The 21,202-nt window shown below is 47.2% G+C and overlaps 1 protein-coding gene across 1 annotated transcript in view; it reads left to right on the top strand.

Annotated features, from left to right (window-relative positions):
* Window positions 1-21,202, top strand: part of ANOS1 (anosmin 1) — a 174,627-nt gene that overhangs the window by 94,850 nt on the left and 58,575 nt on the right. The window contains exon 3 of the mRNA XM_059385998.1: window positions 3,325-3,387. Within this exon, the coding sequence (XP_059241981.1) occupies window positions 3,325-3,387 (63 nt within the window). The remainder of the gene's footprint in view (window positions 1-3,324; window positions 3,388-21,202) is intronic.

The raw sequence follows: 21,202 nt of genomic DNA on the forward strand, positions 1-21,202 counted from the left end.
GCTAGGTTAACAAGAAGACAAGTGTGTCGTGCCTTGCTTCCGTTAGCGTCTCACAAGTGTGTCTGTTTTTGTAAGTGGTGTTTGTTTTATATAAAGTATTTGATCCCCAGCCTGGCAGGAGTAGGGTCACATAGAATTGTGGAGCTCTCCCAGGACCGATGCTCTTTTATGCCCCGATGTCTTGGGTTGTGACAAGGCTGCTGAGCACGTGTGCAGTTGGCCTGTGTCACAACCTACATTCTCAGCGACGATCCAAAGCAATGTGAACTTTGCTGAGACACCGTCAGCCACATCGCACTGAGCGGTTTCATATGGAATGAATGCTTGTTGGATGATTCCTGAACAAAATGATAAGGACTTCAGGCGTCAGTAGCTGAGCTTGTGTCCATGAAAAATCCCCCGGTGTTATGGAGGGGGCCTCCCTCATCGTAGGAGGTGTCTCCAAAGGAACAAAATCTCCAAGTATTCTGAGGAGTGCCAGTAATTCACTTTAAATGGTCTCGAGAAGGAATGTGGTCTAGATAGACTTATTAAGTGACCATTAGACTTTTTTGGCTCAGAGCCAAAGTCTTAAAACAAACAGAGAAGTCTGAGGATAAGGAATCAGACATACCTTTCGACCTTTAGGAAACAAAACTAACTCTTGAAGGAATTCATAAAATATGTGAGGGAGAATGTTTGGGTTTTGTTTTTTTTTTTTAAGATTTTATTTATTTGAGATACAGAGCACTCACACACGCGTGCCTGTGTGCATACAGGAACAGGTGGGGGGTGAGTAGAGAGAGGGAGAAGCTGTCTCCCCGCTGAGCAGGGAGCGCCTGCAGAGCTCCATACCAGGACCCCGAAACCATGACCTGAGCTGAAGGCAGATGCTTAACTGACAGCCACTCAGGGACACCGAGAGACAAGTTTTCAAAGTGACTTCATTGCTCTTAAAAAGATGGTGTTCTTTTACAATTGTTATATTACAAAAAACTGTGCATTTGTTTTAACATGCTTGGGAGAGGTGCACACTGGCAAGTTTGGGAGAAGCCTGTGTAGCTCTTGGAAAAGTATCATGGAAAAGCTCAACTTTTTAAAAATTAAAATAACTAAAAAATGAGTTGTTCATATGCAACATTAAAGCATATAAAATGTAAAATATTCTTACAAGAAATAGATCAGGTCTTACTTAGTGAGACATAAAACAAAGGAACAATATTGACTCTCTCTGTTTGATTTGGAGAGGGAGAGAGAGGGTCTTAAGCAGGCTCCGTATTTAGTGTGGAGCCTGAGTTGACTTCACAACCTGGGACCATGATCTGACCTGACAGTCACTCAAGGAGCTGAGCCACCCAGGTGGCCCTATGGACTCCCCCCCCCCCATCAAATCTTGTAGCACTTCTTCCTGCTCCCCTAGCTTTACTGAGATATAATTCGCAACCTTGTTTCACTTAAGTTGTACCTTGATACAAGTATATGTTGGGAAATGTTTACTGCAATCAGGAGGTTCTTTTCAAAGTTTAGCAAGCATCAGAGTTTCTTGGAGAACTTGCTAACAGAGACTCCTGGGTCCCGATCCCAGAGATTCTGACTCTAGGGCTGGGGGCAGGCCATGAGCTTGCATTTCTGATCACCTGCTGGGAAAGATTCATACTGTTTGTCATCGATCGCACCGTGAGCAGCGCTGCTGTGACAGGCAGCTGACGCGTGGACAGCAGAGCGCCTTAGACCTTAAACTCTATTTTAAAACACAGGGGGAGTTGGCTACCAAGTGGAGTAAAAAAATAATGGAAAAAAAAAACTTATTTATAGATCCCGAATTCTAGGGTATACTTATCTGGAATTTAACTGAGAGCGTTGATCCTAATTGGAAAATTTATCAAGAATGAAATAAAAATCATATAGATCAAATAATAATGGCCTGATGGGAGCCAGCAGTAAGCTAGTGTTTAGAGAACTGACATTTAACTGTATGGGAATATTCATTTTTACTCATTAAAATATAAAATTGAGAATCAAATCTCTATTCATATTAATGTAACATTTTAATTTCAACCATGAGGACTGGCTGTGATCTCTTATTTATTACTACATGTTGTTTATAGTATATATGGTACTATATATTACATAAGCTTACTGTATTTTATGTAGTATATATAGTATATGCAGAGTATGTAATGCTGTGGTGTACATATATATGTGTATATACAGAGTTCCATGGTGTAGGTAGTACAGTATATGTAACGTATACAGTATGTATATAGTATAGATAGGGTATGTAATCATTATATTTTATACATTATACAAGTACTATATAGAGTAATAAATTATATAAACAGGTACACATACTAGTACTATAGATCCTACTATATATAGCTGAAAAGTATATATACGTGTATATATACTTTTTTCAACAATACTCTTTGTTATTACATATATAATGCATATACATTTAATATAGATAACATACTATTATGTATACTATACATTATTATTAACTATTATTATGATTGTTAATGAATAATGGAGCCTAGTTATTGACTTTGATTTGTTACTGTATGGGATAATAACATTTTAAACACATATTCAGACTTTACTCTCTGTTCTGAAACTCATGTCAGAGAGTTTATTCTGTATATTTCGGTAGATTTAATATATTCTATATTTATTTGGTACATTTTTACGTTGTGATGCATTCAATGTATTCTAGTAGAGTAATTAAACTGGGTGTGTATTAATGCTGTGAGACCCACTGAGCTAAAGATTAGTTAACAGTGATGATGGATATGGATATTTAATATGAATTAACTTCACCCAATTCCCTGCAGACTTTATAGAGAACACTCCGTTGCCAATTGTAAAGCACGTCCATGTTAAAGTTTCTGAAAAAACAAAATTCGTCTGTGACAACCACCTTTAGAAAGCATTTTTTTTAAAGATTTTATTTTGAAGTCCTCTTTGCACCCGACGTGGGGCTCGAACTCTCAGCCCCGAGATGGAGAGCTGTGCCCCACTCACCCAGCAGCCGGGCGCCCCTAGGAAACATTTCTTACCGAATGCAGAGACTCTCATTCGCGCGGTTCTGCCTGGTGGTGTGTCCGAGGGTGAACGCCGTGTCCCGCGTCCCCTGCAGGCTCTTGCAGTCGCGTGGACACAGACGTGTGTTGTGTTGTGTCGTGAGGCTCTCACTCAGGTGCTCATCCCGCCCCACGCCGGGGATGCCCCGAGCAGCGGCCCTGCCCAAGGCCGCAGCAGAAGCGGGCAGGGCAGGGGCAGGGGGGCAGGTGCTTCTCCCTGGGCTGTGTCTCACCCGTGCTTTCTGTCCGTCTGCTTTTCCCCCAGTGCCTGGAGCCGTGCAGGGAGTCGTGGGACCCGCGGAAGCAGCAGTGCCAGAGCTTCTGTGAGGTAAGGGGACCCCCCGCGTGGCCCAAGGTCCCCCGGCCACCCGACAGCATGCCACCCGGGCCAGTGGCACCGAGGGCCGCCGCCTTCTGCCGCGGGCCGGACCTCGGACCTCCGTGGACTGCAGGGGGGTGGCCGTGCGGGTCTTGAGACGCCACTCATGGGAAGAGGAGGAACGTCGTTGCGCTGCCTTAAAGCCGAGCCCCCCAGCGCTTCTGTCACTGGAAGCAACTTTAGGACATAAGCATAGAGACGGGGACCGTCTTCGAGGTAGAAACTGTGCCTGTCCCCCTTCTCTCCGTCCTGGCTGTCGTCCGAGTCCCTGTCAGCGAGGTGTTGACGCTCTCGTGCTGTCTGCGAGGAGCGGGTTCTCAGCCTTGTCGGCTCACCGTCCCCACCGCGGGCCCATGTGCTGGGTGGGAGGCTCTACGCGGGGGGCGTTTGTAGGCCCAGAATAGAGGGGGTGACTGTCCCGCACACCGGCCGCCTGGACCCCCGTGCTGCCGCGGAGGGCGGAAGCCGCTGCGGGACCCGTTTCCTCCAGGGCAAGTCGGGGGTCCGCCGGGACTAGCCAGGAGGACATGGGCTGGCCCGTCGCCGCCCACCGGCCACGCAGAGGAGGGAGAGCAGGACCGTCCCCTCCGGACCTGTGGAGAGCAGCGGTGGGAGAGCCCCTCCAGACACCAGGGCGGCTGTGTCCAGGCCTGGGAGAGCGGAGGGGAAGGCCTGTGGCACGGCCCGGAGTGCTGGGCGGGACGCCTCTGAAGGGACCAGGAGGCCGGCGGGAGCCCTGCCAAGTCCCCTGCGCACAGCCCGCGGGAGCCCGCCTCTCCCCGGCACGAGGAGCTCCCGCGGCCCCGCAGCCTGTGTTTAACCCGGAGGGTGCGCAGGGCCTCGCCCGAGTGTCCGAATGCAGAGCCGGGGTGACAGGAGCTGCATCCGTGTGTAGGACGCAGGTACCCGCGGGCCGGACACCGCTCACCGTCCCCACACGCGGGGAAGAGCCAAGCATGTGGCGCGTGGGCGACAGTGCCGTGGGGATACGTGGAGGCCTGGGCTGGGGGAGCCCGTCGCATCCGCCGGCCGCACCCTAGGCAGACGGACCCAGCCTGAAATGGCAGCGCCGGCCACACCCCTTCCCTGCGTCCCAGCGCACTGGGACTCGACGTCCCTCGGACAGCGGCGGGGGTGCATGGCATGCCTGGGTTCTTGAAGCGAAGTGTTCGGCGCGGCTGCAGAGCTGAGTGCGGTGTGGGGGGCTTCTCAGGGTGCAGGTTCGGTGCGGGATTGTCCTAGTCTCGCTTTTACTCGGCTCTGCAGGTTCTGCTCAGCACGTGGTGGCGGGCGCTGGCAGGTGGTGCTCTGCGCGCGCTTGGTGATGAGTCCGTGCTGCTGGGAGCGCGTCGGACCTGAGGGCTGCGGGTGCTGCAGTCCTTGCGAGCATTTCCTAGTGGCGAACACTGGATGCCTCCAGGGATACCAAAGACTGGCCGAGAGTCCTAGTTCTTTACCCAGTTGCTCTGCAAGGACACTCACTGCTGGGCTCAGGGTTGGGTGTGAACTCCCAGAGGGGAAGAACCTTCCTGTGGCTTTGTCTCCAGCCCTTCTGGGTGCTGGGGGTGGGGCACTGGCCTCGGTCATGGTTTCCGTCTTCCCTCAAGGGACCTGACGTATCATCCATCCCTTCTCGCCAGAACAGTTTGGCTTCTTCAGGGATTCCGTCCAGACTTTTCCAGGAAACATATACTGATCTCGCCTTCAATTTCATGTGTCTTTATATTAGTTATCTCTGGCTGCCTAACACATGATCCCAAGCTTTGGGGCTTAAAACAACACAAGTTCCTCCCTCCCTTCCTCCACACCCCCCCCCCCCCTTCCTTATTTTATGTCACCATAAAATACATCATCAGTTTCTGTTGCAGTATTCCAAGATTCACTGTCTATGCAGCACACCCAGTGCTCCATGCATTCCGTGCCCTCCTCAGTACCCACCACCAGGCCCTCCCATCCCCCCATCCCCGTCCCCTCCAAAACCCTCAGTTCCTCAGAGTCCATAGTCTCCCATGGTTCACCTCCCCTTCCAATTTCCCCCAACTCCCTTCTCCTCTCCATCTCCCCATGTCCTCCATGCTATTTGTTATGCTCCACAAATAAGTGAAACCATATGATCATTGACTCTCTCTGCTTGACTTATTTCACTCAGCATGATCTCCTCCAGTCCCGTCCATGTTGCTACAAAAGTTGGGGATTCATCCTTTCTGATGGAGGCATCATACTCCATAGTGTCTATGGACCACATCTTCCTCATCCATTCGTCCGTTGAAGGGCATCGTGGTTCTTTCCACAGTTTGGCGACCGTGGCCATTGCTGCTATAAATATTGGGGTACAGATGGCCCTTCTTTTCATGACATCTGTATCTTTGGGGGTAAATACCCAGGAATGCAATGGCAGGGTTATAGGGTAGCTCTATTTTTAATTTCTTGAGAAACCTCTGCGCTGTTTTCCTCAGTGGCTGCACCAGCTTGCATTCCCACCAACAGTGTAAGAGGGTTCCCCTTTCTCCACATCCTCTTCAACACACATTGTTTCCTGTCTTGCTAATGTTGGCCATTCTAACTGGTGTAAGGTGGTATCTCAGTGTGATTGTGATTTAAATCTCCCTGATGGCCAGTGATGATGAACATTTTTTCACATGTCTGTTAGGCATCTGTATGTCTTCATTGGAGAAGTCTTCTGCCCACTATTTGATGTGATTATCTGTTTTTTGAATGTTGAGTTTGAGGAGTTCTTTATAGATCTTGATGTCAGCCCTTGTCTGTACTGTCATTTGCGAATATCTTCTCCCATTCCACGGACAAGATGTTTCTTACCTCACAGTTTCTGTGCAATGGGAGTTTGGACATGACTTAAAGGTGATCTTTGTGTCAGGGTCCCATGATGGCGTCATCAGGGTGTCTGCCGGGCTAGCTTTCTTGTCTGCGGGCTCAGCTGCTTCTGCTCATGATTGGTCTCCAGCCTAATGGCGGTTGCTGGCAGAATGCAGCCCTTACGATTGTGGGAATGAGGTCCCATTCCCTCGGTGGCTGTTGGCTGGAGGCCACTCTCACATCTGAAGGTTGCCTGCAGTTCCTTACCACATACCCTCCCCGCCAGGCCGGTCTCAACATAGCTAGTTACTTTTTCAAGGCCAGCAAGAGCTCTCGACCCGTAGTCTGCTGAGACCAACCTTTCCATAATACAACAGTCTCCGGAGGGACCTCTCTTCCCCTTTGCCAGATTCTACTGGTTGGAAGCAAGTCACTACGGCCACCAACACACACGCACACACACGCATGCACACACACACACACCAGACACACGCCAAGGGAGGTGAAGACACCAGGGGCGGTTGTGACTCAGTGGCGCTCGCTCTGAGCTGTGTTTGCTACAAAGAGCCAATAAAAAGCGGTGGTTCATGCCCCGTGCGGCATTGACCAGAGCCAGAGTCGTCAGAAATAGAGCAGAACCGGTGTATCGGTGCAGGTGTTATGTGTTCTGTAACTTGCCCTCCTGGTCCTATCTTGCATTCTGTGCTCTACGCACACCGTCCATCCGTGTGAATTAAAATAAGCTGTCGTAGGATCTGGAGGAACAAGGTGGACCACGGTGTTGGCTGCATAAACACATGGTCCCTTAAGATCCGTAATGCTGGGCAGATGATGTGACATCTGAAGGACGGTGTCATGAAGGTCATCCGAAACCTCTCTCGCTAGCAGTGTCAAATGTGACAGCGCACTCCCGTGATAGCTCTTCTCTCTGAAACAGCTGTGAGGGCTGCGGAACCCAATGCAGTTGATAGAAATGGGACTCATGGACCCATGGTGACTCCTGCTCCGGCAGGAGAGGTGAGCTGGACCGGAGAGCTGGGACAAGTCAAGGCCGGTTCACGGACCTCAGCCCGCTGGTCCCACCACTCGAGCTCCTGTTCCCCGTCAGTTCCTCTCGGCCGCCTTCATCTCCATGTCTTGTTTCCTTCCGTGTTGCATTCACGTCTGCATCCCACGTTGACGGAGACCGAGTCCTGCAGGACCGATCCCCGTTTCAGCGTTTGGAAGCTGATCGTTCCGAGGCAGCCCTAAGACAATCCCGTCTGCCTCTCGCTTCCCCTGTCACAGCTCGCGTGCCTACAAGATCCCTGTTTTCACGAACCTGCCACGCTTTCCCTTCGTAAACGTTTACACCCAGAAGGACTCTACAGTGGAACAGCTGAACCGTTGGGTTGGACCAGTGTGTTGATTTGCAAGACACTCTGAGCTTTATTTGTCTTTGAAGGCACAGTTTGCCTCCCGTTCTTACAAGTGAAGGGGTGTAGGAACTCGGCCTCGCCGGCTCACGGGGCTTCTGTTGCAGGCCGCGTCGGGGCCTCACGGCAGCAGAGCTGAGGACCTGTGATGGGTCCGGAGGTGCACGAGGCTGAGGCTGCTTACCGCGGCGCCTGCGGAGTTTTTGACCTCCTGCCCTACGCAATGAAGCGGTCCTAATCCTGCCAGGACCCTGCCGGACCCTTCAGAACGTTGTTGCTTCCGGACCTGTACGCCCAGCACCTGTTTCTAAACAAAGCTCCATTGTTCTTGCTATTTTAGTCATGAAATCAGTTTCCCTCCGTAGGAGAGGTCTTTGGAGGCGTGGTCACGATCACTCACCTAGAGTGGGTCTGTGGCTGCTGCACACACTGATCTCCTGGACTTCATGTCTGATCCTTTCTACAGTTCAAGCTGCTGCTGGAGTTAAGGATGTTATCCCTTAGATGAAAAAGTTGACTGTGTCAGAGTCGGAATCGTGCAGGATGCCTTCTTCGGATCACATGGGAGAATTTTCCCCATGTTGGGTTTTGGAGGAGGGTCGGTCATGCTTTACTGTTTCAGTTTAGTCATTAAACATGATCTCCATCTCACTATTTTTTTTTTAAAGATTTAAAAATCATCATCAACCATTTTTCTTCCTGATCATAAAATGCACATTTCTTCACCTTTAAATGTTCCCTTCTTATAACTGCAGGCATCTAACTTATCAAGGACACTACTCTTTTCCTTTCTTGATGATATAAAATCAAATTTTGTCTTAAAATTGCCTTTGTCTGAGTTTTAAGGGAATTTTGTTGTTATTTTGTTTTTTCCCTTTTCAAAATGTTTTCCAAGCTTCTTATATTGGATTTTCACAATGATTCTTATAAGAAGTTAAGCCTGAGTTTTACTGGGTGAACTTACGGGACAACAGGACTGACATACAAGGGGGAAATGGTGTTATCTGCCCAAGATCCCATGTTTAACGGCTTCTTCCAGAAGATCTGGAATCCAGGTGTGCCCCTCCTAAGTCTGCTCTGTGTCCCAGGACAGAGTGGAGGGGGAAGCCATACTACCCGCCCCCACCACGGGAAATGAATCTGAGCCTGTGTCTAATGTAATGTTGTTGGCCAGCCCTCTGGGCTTAAACACCCTTGAAGTACAAGAGAGGTTTGGTTATGCAAAATTCTGGTTAATTAAGGGCACTTCAAGGAACTGAAGGAACAATAAGGCTCCTTAGGACTTTGGATGCCCAGAGCCATAGATAATTCCAGTCCTCCTGACAGCACACGTCAGAAACTAAAGCTGTTGGGGTTTACCACGCTCCTGCGGGGGCTTTCTTACACTCAAAACTTGTTATCCTTCCAGTGCTCCAGAACCCAGCGCACGCAGTAAATGCCTCCCTTCAGGAATGGAAGCTGCACCTTCTGGTGTCTGGGACAGCAGTCAAAGGGTTAAACGTATGGCAAGAAGTTGAGTGCCGAACAAGAAAACAGTGTCATATGCCCAGGAGGGCATGTCGGCGAGGGGGTGGTAGACACAAGACTCAGCACAGGTGTGTTAGGGTGTCAGTTAGGAATTTGCGGAAGGTTTCTTCTGAAACCTCCACGTTCCGTGCTGAAATCCCGTGCGTGGCCAGGAGTGGTCGTAAGATGGGGTGCAGGTACAGGGCACCTGCACAGAGCTCATTTTCAAAAAACGGTGGCTTTTACTATTATACATAGGAAACCTTTATTTTTTAGAAATGATAAGCCTTTACCTTTTACATTTTTGTAACACATCAAAGTGTTCCTTGTATTTCTGGATTGTGATCTTTGGGTGGTGGTGGTGGAATGTGCAGACTCTGTCCTGGTTTCCCCCTCAATTTAGCAGATAGTGGGAGTCATGGAATGAAACACTCCAAGGGATGCTTATGAAGTTTTATAATTATTGTGAGATTTCCTTTACCTGCACCTTGGAAAGGAAGTTATCCTCATTATGTCAAATTTTATAGCCCTGCAGAATGACAAAATCAAGCCTACTGAGTGACTTCTTAACGTTGTTCGGTAATTTATTGGCTAGACAGGACATGTTCTCCATGGAATGGAGGCTTTTTCCCCCTCACTTTTTGAAATAGGGAGACTCCATTTTCATTAAATTTTTATATGACCTCAGGGGAATATAGAATCATAGGAGATTCAACTAGAGGACACTTGATGAGTTTTGCAAGTTGATTAAAAAAAAAAAAAAACAACCCTGAAGATTGGAGATTATTCTGAATGATTTGAAGACCTATCTGGATGGAAAAGAGGGACAGAGCAGGTAGAAAGACTTAAGGGAATGGGCTGGAAATCGTAAGAGCATCGAATTTAAGTAAAATGAAAATAAGCAAATAAATAAAATAAGTAAAATAAAAATCTCATGAAAGATGCTTGTACAACACTTAACCAGTGTCTGAACATGGGAAACATGGAGTGAATATTAGCCATTTTTACTCTGAAGGGAAAGGCAAGGTTAACATTTTTGAATTCTGTGATAGGTCAGTGAGGTAGAGGCTGAAGAGGAGTTTTGTCCTGATGAGGTGACTAGAAGCAGATCAGAGGGTTTCCGTGGAGGAGTCGTCAGCAACGTCTCCAACTCTTGGTTGTCAGATAGAAAGTACGGGGAGAAATGCAGACCCAATACACACAACTGTTTGTGTACGTTTAGGTTCCTTCACCAAGATCACGTGTGTGGGAGAAGGGGAGAGAAGGGGCCGTGGCCAGGGGCTCACCGTCTGAGGACATGAGTTGTGAGTACCTTTCCTTTGGGAAGACTTGACTCCATTTGTGTGCTCGGGGAAATGAGTCCTGTGAGGCATGTGAAGTTAGAGAGTGGGTCAGCGTGGGTCAGAAGCCCAGAGTTCTGGAGTGTGAAAGCAGGGATGAGTCACAGGGACACCCACTGCCCCTGCAAAAGCCTAGTCCAGCATCCAGGATGGCCCAGACCCCACTGTGCGCACAGATCACCTGGGTGTGGTTTAGACGTGCACATTCTGACTCAGTGGGCGTGTGCTGTGGGCCCCCAGAGCCTGCATTTCTCATGGACAGTGCTGAGTCTGCAGGCCCAGGGGCTGCCCTGTACAGCAAGAACATGGATCTCCCTCTACGGTGTTGGGGCTCCCTGCCAAGCGCTCACTTACACTTGCCTGCGAATTCTGTGACGTCTTTTGTGTTTTCTTCTGTGATATTCCGTACAGAGAAAAGATGCAGTCATTGGTAAGGACTGAAAATAAACAGATGAGGATGGTGTGTAGAGGAAAAGGCTCCACGGTCCTAATCACTCAAATTGCAGAACTTTACTTGTGGGTTTGTCTCCATCCGTTCATGAAAGGTATTTGACTAGGTATAGAATTCTAGGTTGACTTTTTTTTTTTTAATTAGTAGTTTAAAAAATCTCTCTTCATTTTCTTGTCTTCTATGTTTTCAGAAAAATCTCTTGACATTCTCATTTTCTTGTTGTGTATAAAATGTCCTTGTATTTCCTGGTCTGCTTTGAAGATTTTCTTGCTGTATTTGGTTTTAAGCAGTAAGATGATGGAGTTGTGACTGGGTAGTCTTTCTACTTCTTGGGCTTGGGGGGGGGGATGCTTCTAATTTTAATTGGGCTTATAGTTTTAATAAATTTTTTTACATATCAGCCAATGCTTGCTTGCTTGCTTTCTTTCTTTCTTTCTTTCTTTCTTTCTTTCTTTCCTTTCAGAAAGACTGTGCATGAGTGGGTTGGGGGTGAGAGTCGGGGAGAGGGAGAGAGTGCATCTCAAGCAGACTCCATACCCAGCACAGAGCCCAACATGGGGGTCAATCTCATGACCCTGAGAACATGACCTGAGCTGAAATCAAGAGTTGGCTGCTTAACTGACTGAGCCAGCCAGGTGGCCCTGTATATGAGCCAATATTTTTTTCTATCCCATTCTCTGTATCCCCTCCTTCTGGGACTCTAGTTATACATGATAGACTTTGTATTATGACCTGGGTCACTGAGTGTTCTGATTGTGTTTTTTCTTCATTCCCTACCCCCTGCTTTATTTTGCTAATTTTCACCACTGTGTCTTCAAGTTCCCTTCTTTGCAGAGTGCCTGACATTCTTAAGATGCTCTCGGTCATAGTTTTCATTTCTTCGTGTTTACTTCTGGAAGTTCCGTGCAGGTCTTTCTGTGTCTTTCTCCCACATTCCTGGGCAGACAGAGCACATTTATAATGAGTTTTAAAATGTCCGTTTCTGCTAACTCCTTCACCTCTATCATTTCTGGTTTTGTTTCTTTAGATTTCCTTTTTCTCTTTTACCTTTTGGACTTGCGACTGGTCTCTGAAGGGAGAGGATGTGGTCTTGTGGGACTGAGCCCATCCTTGTGGGATCTGAAGCTGTTTGCGGGTAGATGGTGTCAGAACTGAGCTGAATTGTAGGACACGCAGCTTGTGTGTGGAACCACCATACCAGCATTGAAATTGGGGACATAGAACTTTTCAGTGTGTAAGAGGGTAAAGTGTGTATCTTTTCTAAAGTATGATTCTACTTGTACCTTGAATGGGTGCGATGGTTTTGCACCTTTGGCCAGTGTTTGCAAAACTCTTTGAGATGGAAGACTTTTAGAAGCTTAAAAACATAATAAAAGAATAAACAGCTACATTTCACAAGTTCAGAATTTGTTCCCCTTTTTCTTCTTCTTCTTTTTAATTTTAAGGAGGCTCCATGTCCAACATGGAGCTTGAACTCATGACCCTGAGATCAGGGGTCACATGCTCTACCAACAGAGCCAGCTACATGCCCCTAGAATTCATTCCTCTTTGTGAGTAATTAGGGATATGGGGATTTTAGGCAATTAACCTGTACTGTTTCCCATTGTTTTTTTTTGTAGGATTTATAGAACTATGTTTAAAAATTCTGATACTCATGTTAATGGCTAACACTGATTTTAACTTTATGATGTTCCACAATATTGCTAATTTTTTGCATACTTAATACTTAGGGTAATAGTACACAATAGTCATAATTATCCCCCTTTTGTATTTGGAGATACTGAGACTTGTAAAATTAGATTTGCCTCCAAATCCTATGGCTCTTGCCTACTGATGTATTTGGTATTCTCTCCTTCTAGAATATTCCTCTGTCCTTCACATCGTATTCTGTATTCACATCATTCTAAATATTGATGACTTAACTTTTTTTTTTAAAGATTTATTTATTTATTTATTTGACACAGAGAGAGAGAGATCACAAGTAGGCAGAGAGGCAGACAAAGAAAGAGGGAGAAACAGGCTCCCTGCGGAGTAGAGAACCCAAGGCGGGGCTCGATCCCAAGACGCCGAGATCACAACTTCTCTTTTTTAAGAGCTTTCTCTTTGTCTAATCCTTTTTAAGAGGGTTATTTACCGTTTTTTTAAATTGCAGGATGGTTGACACAGTGTGACATTAGTTTCGGGAGTATCCGTAGTGACTCAGGTTCTGTGCACTCTGTGCTGTGCCCCCGTCTGTCAGCACACAATAATTTTAGAGTGCCACGGGCTGTCTTCCCTACGCTGCATCTTTTACCCTCGTGACTGTTCATTCCCTTGGGCTAATCCTCTGTTGGCCTCCTGTACTTTCACGACTTGCTGTGTCTGCCTTATTTTACTACACATTAAACTCCTTGACGACTTACCTGCTTGCTGCTGACCGTAGAAGCGGTAAGCAGAGCAGAGCACAATTTCCACACGTTCTTTTGCTCGCCATCCACGCCTACCTCCTAGGACGGCAGTTTGGCTTATGAATTAGTATATACATCCTGTCACGGGGTGATTGCTTCGTAGGCGTGCCTGGTCATTCCAGGTAACAACATACAGGCCGAAGGGAAGAGAAGGACATGAGAGTTTAACTGGAGGGCCCTCGCTGTCCCTGGCTCTCGAGGAGTTTTTGAATTTTGGAATCACATATGTGCCTAGGGATCGTCCAAAGATCTTCCAGCAAGATTTCAGAGTGTTGCTCCCAGTGGAAAAACTGACCATGGATCTCTCCATACAAGGTGGCACCTTTGCCTTCCAAACAAATAGAAAAGCAGGCCAACGAAGAGGAGGTTGAAATCAGTGTAAGTAAAGATGACTGTCATCTGTCATCTGTCAAAAGGGACACGTCCTCATTGGAAGAGACTTGCCTAATACGCATGTTTCTGATTTTCTTCTATTTTATATTATTCATGGCTAAGGTGTATAATTTGCCCCAGAACTAAATGGATTGTAATCCCATCTAATAAATTAGTGTGTATAATTGAGTTTCCAGGCAAATCATAATTGCATTTACAAGAACAAATTTGAAACATTTGAATGGAGAATGCTTTTTTCCTATTTCATGCATACTTAGTATTTAAATTCTTTCTTTGAAAGATGCAACTGGCAGTTTTGGTTGTTTTTTTTTTAAACACTATGTTTTTGGGGTGCCTGGGTGGCTCAGTACGTTAGAGCCTCTGCCTTCGGCTCAGGACGTGATCCCAGGGTCCTGGGGTCGAGCCCCACATTAGGCTCTCTGCTCAGCAGGGAGCCTGCTTCCTCTTCTCTCTCTCTGCCTGCCTCTCTGCCTACTTGCGATCTCTGTCTGTCAAATAAATAAATAAAAATCTTTTTAAAAAAACACTGTGTTTTTATTATTTTGTAGAAATGATATATGCACATTGAAAACTTCATATAAACACCGGGGAATTTTAAGACCAAACCGTGACTCCAAATTCTGCCATCCAGAAGAGCCATGCTTACCTGGGCAGAAAAGTTACCGTAGGAAACCTAAGACTGCTCTCTTTACAAATTCCTGATTAAAACATTGGCCTTTGGCCAGCATGTGGGAACTGAGGTCTGGGGAGGGTTCGCATCATCCCCTAACCGACAAGAGGTGCTCCCTGGTCTTAAACTGTCAACTCAGCAATGTGGTTTATAATGGGCACCAGTTTCCTCCTAGGAATCTGGATTTTGGCGACGTGCTAGGCAGCATGTTCCTTTGTGCCCAGCCTCAGTAAAAACTGTGGACACAGAGTCTCTCCTGAACTTGTCTGGTGACAGCATCTCTCATGTGGTGTCACAAGTCCTGCAGGAGGCATCGAGCACATCCTGTGTGATGGCCCCTGTGAGAGGACTCCCAGAAGCTCGTTCCTGGTTTGCTCCAGACTTGCCCCCGTGCATGTTTCCCTGTTCCTGACTGTGCTGTAGCAAATCCGAGCCCACAATATGACTATATGCTGAGTCCTGTGAGTCCCTTTTGTGAATTATCAGACCTGGGGGTGGTCTTGGGGACCTTGTTACGTTACGATTGAGCAGACACCCTACCTGACATTTCTACGCATGCTGTCTTTTAATGATGCTTGATGCTTAATACTATTTGAGTATAGCAGAAGAAACAGAAACCCCCACATTTCAGGGAGAAAGAGATCATGAAAAATATTATGAAATCAAAAGCATTATTTTGAAAATTCTATATTTGCCTAATTGTTGACGGATGCCCTCAAGTTTAGTTCAGTGTAAGTTACTTAGATGTTCCCCACACCACTCCTATCTACCAATTTTTCTGACATTATTTCCTAATTCTTAGTTTTATTATATCGAATACTTTTCCTGGACCACAATTCCTACTTTTTTCCATTTTCATTTTATACTTACTGGGTGATAAAATGATTGAGTCTATAACGCTAATTTCTTTATACCTGGCTTCTAAATTCGATCACATCTTGGGGCACCTGGCTGGCTTAATCAGTGCGGCGTGTGACTCTGGATCTTGGGGCTGTGAGTTCAAGCCCCATGTTGGGTGTAGAGAGGACTTAAAATCTTTTTTAAAAATTCTGATCATATCTTACTTTGCTTTTAGAAAGAATCCGTAGATACCACTTTTTTTGAAACAACTCACAACAAACTTTGCCCCCCATTACACATGAAGTCCAAATTGAATTGCGCAGACTTCTCCTCATATAAGTATAGGCATCATTTTCTTTGGGTACTGAGCATTGTAGTAACCCATATATTCTTGCCGCCTGCCTATCTTTAGAACAGCTGAATGTGGCACTGCACTGTTTAGCAAGAAAGGCCCATGGGTGCCTTATAGTCCCTGAGTTTATTCCAGTCTTTGAGACTGTTTCTGTCACATATACTTTTGAATGACAGCTGATTTTTTATATATGTAAACAGATATGATTATATATATAAACTATAGATAATATGATTTTATGTGTATAAACTATATATATATATATATATTTTTATTTTACTTATTGTTATAGAGCTATTTCTGTATTGGCTCCAGACATTAATAAATTTTGTAAAGAGAAATTGATTTGGAGGAAACCATATTTTCTCTATCGGAATCCACCTGCTGTTTCTACCTGATTGTCTGAAAAGTTCTATTTTCGTCCTTGAAGTTCAGTAACACAAGCTATATTTCAGTGTTGCTTGTTTTTCAGTATTCCTGGATAAGATTTCTGTCCTTTTGATTTACATATATATCATTTACACGTGTGTGTGTGTGTGTATGGGAAATACATAGAATATATACATTTATGTGTGTGTGTATATATCAATCATCCAGATGATTTCCATATATTATGTATTTAAGAACCTATCTGCAGTGCGTTCCCTCTCTTCGTGGGTATTTCAAGAGTTACAGGCTCCCGGTGCTGCTCGTAGGAATGCAAGTGGACAGCGGCTGGCTTAGCCGTCTCCCTAGTTCACCCTGAGATATGGTGTGGTCTTCAGAAAGCCATCGGTGGTCATCGTGGCTCACATGCGTCCTTGTCTTGTGAGTTGGGATAAATAATAATCTCCCCAAGCTTCTGTTTCATCATTTGTAAGACGGAAGTAATAATGATTATGGGGGTTGAGGGGCGTCCGTGAGCTGAGCCAGCAGACGACGCACAGGAGGGATTCTCTGTGCGAGGCTGCCTTTGCTTTTTAGCTGGAGCAGGAAAACCCACTCAAGGCCCTGGCTTTCAGCAAAGACTGTGACATTTGATGCATGATATGGTTCTGTTGAATTGAATTAAATACCGAGGGCAATGTTCTTTCCATACCTGAGGCCTCATATATATATGGTTTCTAACATAGGAAGATGACTTACGAACTTCCTGTTTTTATGTTCTTCATTCCATGGTCGCGGCATGAGTTATTTCGTTGTATGGTCTTTGCATTTTATACCACACAAACAAAACAAAGATAATAATGTCTTTTCACTAACACGTCCGGGAACTATTAACCTACTCTTTGTTGTTAGGATTTGACTTTCTGTCTGTCATTTGCCAGGCACGTTGAGATTAGCATGTTGCCCACATACGGCCCTAAGAAAGACAGTTTAGTCTTTAATCAAGGAGATGGGGTGTAGAAGAGATTTATAAGAATCAATTAATATGTAACAGTCCACAAACTATGAAGTTTTCCACCTAATCCCCTCCCCTGAGTGTTTTCATTTACTTCATACTCTGCTTTATCCAACCCTTCTTTGGAAGCATGTTGACATCCACAAGATACCAAAGACTCTAGAAAAATGCAGGATCCTGGAAGGGCAGTGATTCTTATAAGTAATTTTATAGAGGCGTTGTAGGTACCTTAATTTTACAATGAATAGTTTGCCTCAACGGCTGGATATATTTTTATAAAGAAGTAGTACAACATTTTGCATCTGCTCTCATTCACCATGGAGCTGATGGCCATCCTAGTCCTCGTGATTTGGATTACTCGCCCGTTTCCTATTTTTCACATCCCTCTTGCCAGGTCTACCAATAATTAACTCGGAATATCACAAGACATAGAAGGTGCTTACTGGTCAGAAGTGTCTTCACTGACACCGAATGACCTTTGTTCCCCAGGACTTAAACTGGCCATTCGTAGAGCAATTGACACATTGTCTTTAGATCTAGAGTATTAATACCCACACATCATTTTTCCTGACTTGCACTCATCTCGGTCCTGATTCTGTTCAACGAGAACATTCCCAGTAAGCTACGCTCGAAGGCATTGTGAGAGACCTGCGTAGGGAAACCACACATTCTCCAGTTTATGTCAGACCATTAATGGTTTTTCAGCCTAATCCAAGATACCGATCCAAGGTAACAGATAGAGAGCCTCCAGATTTGCCTTCCACCAACATAAACAGCAGAACAGGCGTGCCGGTTTCCGTGCTGACTGGGCAGCAGCGCGCTGGAAACGTGTGGATGGTCACTGCAGAGGAAGCAGGCCAGCTTTCCATCTGTGGATCTTCAGACGTTTTGGTCAGAATCACAGAAGAATTTGGAAATGTTCGACAGTAAACGTGTAGCATGGGAAAAGAAAGGAGACAGCCATGACCCCAGTGCTGTGGAGCTCCCATTGTGGGCCGGCTCCGCAAAACAGAGCTCGGTCCTTTGTGCACCGCCTCATGTAATATTCATAACGCTGTCTGTGCTCTTGCAGGCTCATGGGTCAGTCTCGAAAGCTCCAGTGCAAAGATGAACTTTTTTTCTTCCCACATTTGTTTCCATGGTTCTCGAAACAATCACACACACACACACCACCACCCCCACACCCCCCCCCACACGTCCACATTTTCGAAGCCATCCCCAAAAGGAGGGCTGTTGAATAAACGTACACAACACCTCTCACATCCACCGGGACATCTGAACCGTCGCGCTCCTTACGACCCTCCTTGGGTTCATCGGGATCCAGTGTTTCCCATTTGGGTCGGCGGCTGTTTTTGTTTCTCATTCTGCCCCATTAGCTCCGTCAGGAAATTATTATTTTTTTATAATTATTTTGATAAACATGTAATGTGTGGTTACGTCAGTAAATTATTATTAAGGTGAGGAGACACGGTCTCTGCGTTCCGCCGCTCAGGGTTCAAGGGCGTGGCTTCGGCACACAGGTCATTCGAGTAGCAGGGGCAGGCGGCCCCGCGCTTTGTTACCTGAATGGCGAGTCCGACCCTGCGTTCACATGGGACGCTGGAAGGGAGCTGATTTGATTATCCCATGGCACAGACTCAGTCCCGGTGACTTCCTAGTGAGCGAGCGGTCAACACTTGCCAGGTTTAATGAAATTATTTCTACTTGGAAATTTCAGCCCGTGCGGGCCAAGTAATTCTGGTAACTAAGTCCTTGCAGCACCGGGTCCCGTGTGCCTTCTGGTGGAGCAGGAGGACTGGCAAACCGCCGTCATTCCGGCTGCAGGTCCCTCACACCCTGCTTGGACTCCCAAGTTTGGGTTGGACCTACACGGACAGATTCAAAAGCAAGCAAAGGAGCGCACATCTAGCCGCTCCCAGAAAAATGAGCTGTGCAATCGACCAAGGGAGACGAGCTTTTGTGTTACCGAAGTGATGCTTTTGTGTTACCGAAGTGTTTAAAAAATTAACTGGCTACAGATGTGTGACTGAAGTGTCCGTCCTGAAACCGTGACCTTCCTTGTAAGTTGTACCTGGGAAGTTCTTAGATCGAGACCCTCTTTTGACCGAGGGTGAATAATTTATTTGATGTCCGCGATTGCGGACGTTTAAACGTTGGGGTTGCACTTTTTCTAGGTAGCGTTTCCAGTTTTTCCACCTTGTGTTAGAGTGTGCGCCCTTCCCTCGTATTTAATGGTCACACGGAGTTGGCTCCTCAGGAACATTAAACTGACACTTTCAGAAGGACCCCGTGTCTATCAGGGAGCATCCGTGTCTGGCACGGGATGCACATGTTTCTCGCTCTGATGTAGATTTTCGTTTAATTCCGTTAAAATGCACATGGTGTAGCATTTACCATCATAACTCATATACAGACTTTTAATTTTTATTTCTTAGATTTATTTACTTTAGGGAGAGAGATGGTACAGCAGCAGGGGGAGGGGCAGAGGCAGAGGCAGAGGATCTTCAAGCAGACTCCCCGCTGAGCTCAGAGTCCAACCCCGGGCTCCATCCCAGGACCCTGAGACCGGGACCTGAGCCGCAAGCAAGAGCTGGATGCTTACTCTCTGAGCCCCCCCAGGCACCCCCATAGGCAGATTTGGTGCAGCATCATTTGGGGGAAGGAGGCAGGAGAAGCACAGTGGAGCATTTTGCGTTGGCGACGGGGTTAGCCGGGGCTCCGGACATAGGTCCTCGAGCTGAAGTTACCACGCTTGGGCTTTTCAAGGAGATTTCTGGTCACCATCAACATGCCAAATAGCAGCCTCTAACTAACCCTCTACCTTGAAGTGAGTCAGAGACCTTCCTTTGTCTCCTCCCTTATATCAGGGAGTTGGGCGATGGGGAGGGTTTTCCTTTCCTTTTAACCCCTTGTTAACATAGGTCTCCCACTGCGTGAGACCCTCTCTGGCTGACAGTCCCCCTGCCGGCCTCCCTGGGGATGACGTATCTGGCTGGAGGTCAGACTTCCAACGGTGAGGCGTCGCGGGCTGTGGCCGGCCGGCCTTACCAGGTGTCCCCAGATGGCAGAGAGCCGCAGTCCGCCGGCAGCAGGTGTTACCGGGCGTCACGCAGGTGTTTCCCAGGTGTGACCAGGCGCTCCCAGTCCCGAGTCCCAGGAAGTCATCGATGGGAGCAGCCGGCTGGCACGTAGCCCCGCAGTGCTCACCTTCTACCCCTGGCGTGCGCTCGCCTGTGCTACCATCTCAATTTCTTACATCCCCGATTCGGATTTGACATCTGATCGCAAACGATGTGCCCTCCTCGAGGATAGCCTGCTCCCTGTGTGGAGAAAGCACAGGCCTTCCCTGGAGCGCCGATGCCGCTGTTTGCACTGCTTGGGGGGTCTGAGCTGTCACGGCCAGCAGAGCCCGGCCTCACTGGGGTCCCGGTGAGCTATCAGGGCAGGAGGAGGGGTAGGCTGAAAGTTAGGGTGATCGTGATGCCTGATGGTCAGCCACCATCCATCAGCAACAGGAGGGCCACCGTGGGAGGCCTCTGTCCTTGGGGGTGGGGCTCCTTTTAGGGACCCTCAGAAGCTCCCACGGGAATGGCAGAAAGAAGCCCTGATTGCTTCTCATGTTTGAGCGGTCACTGAATGCTGTCCTGAACCGTTTTTCCGAAGGAGAAGGCTACATTTGGTCACGGGTTCTTGCCACTCCTCGCGCTTTTTCCTTAGTGTGAGTCTCTCAAAAAATCGGGGAATCCTTGTCATCCCGAGTGTGTGATTGATTCTGGGCAGCCCTGAAATGCCGTTGGCCAGATGCTCTCCAGAACCGGGCTGTGTCCCACACGTAACCCTGACCTACATTGTCCCACGGCGTCCCTGACCGGTAATTCCATCACGATACGAGGTCCCGGGTGCAGAGTAGAAGCCGGATATTACTAAAACCGGTTCAGGAAACGGAGGCTTAGAGCAGCTTTTGACAAGACGGCAGCCGGCGTCACTGCTGTGAGAACCGCCCCGTTTCGGGAGACACACAGCAAAGGGCTCGTGATTACCGTTGACCACACGGAACAAGTGACTCCGTAGAGAATGACAGTCCGCGTGTGCGTTCTGTAGTCCCAGAGGGGCCCTCGATGGTTCCGAGATGCTTTACGAATACGACCAGCTGTG

The sequence above is a fragment of the Mustela nigripes genome, chromosome X (assembly GCF_022355385.1).
Source record: "Mustela nigripes isolate SB6536 chromosome X, MUSNIG.SB6536, whole genome shotgun sequence".
NCBI lineage: Eukaryota > Metazoa > Chordata > Mammalia > Carnivora > Mustelidae > Mustela > Mustela nigripes.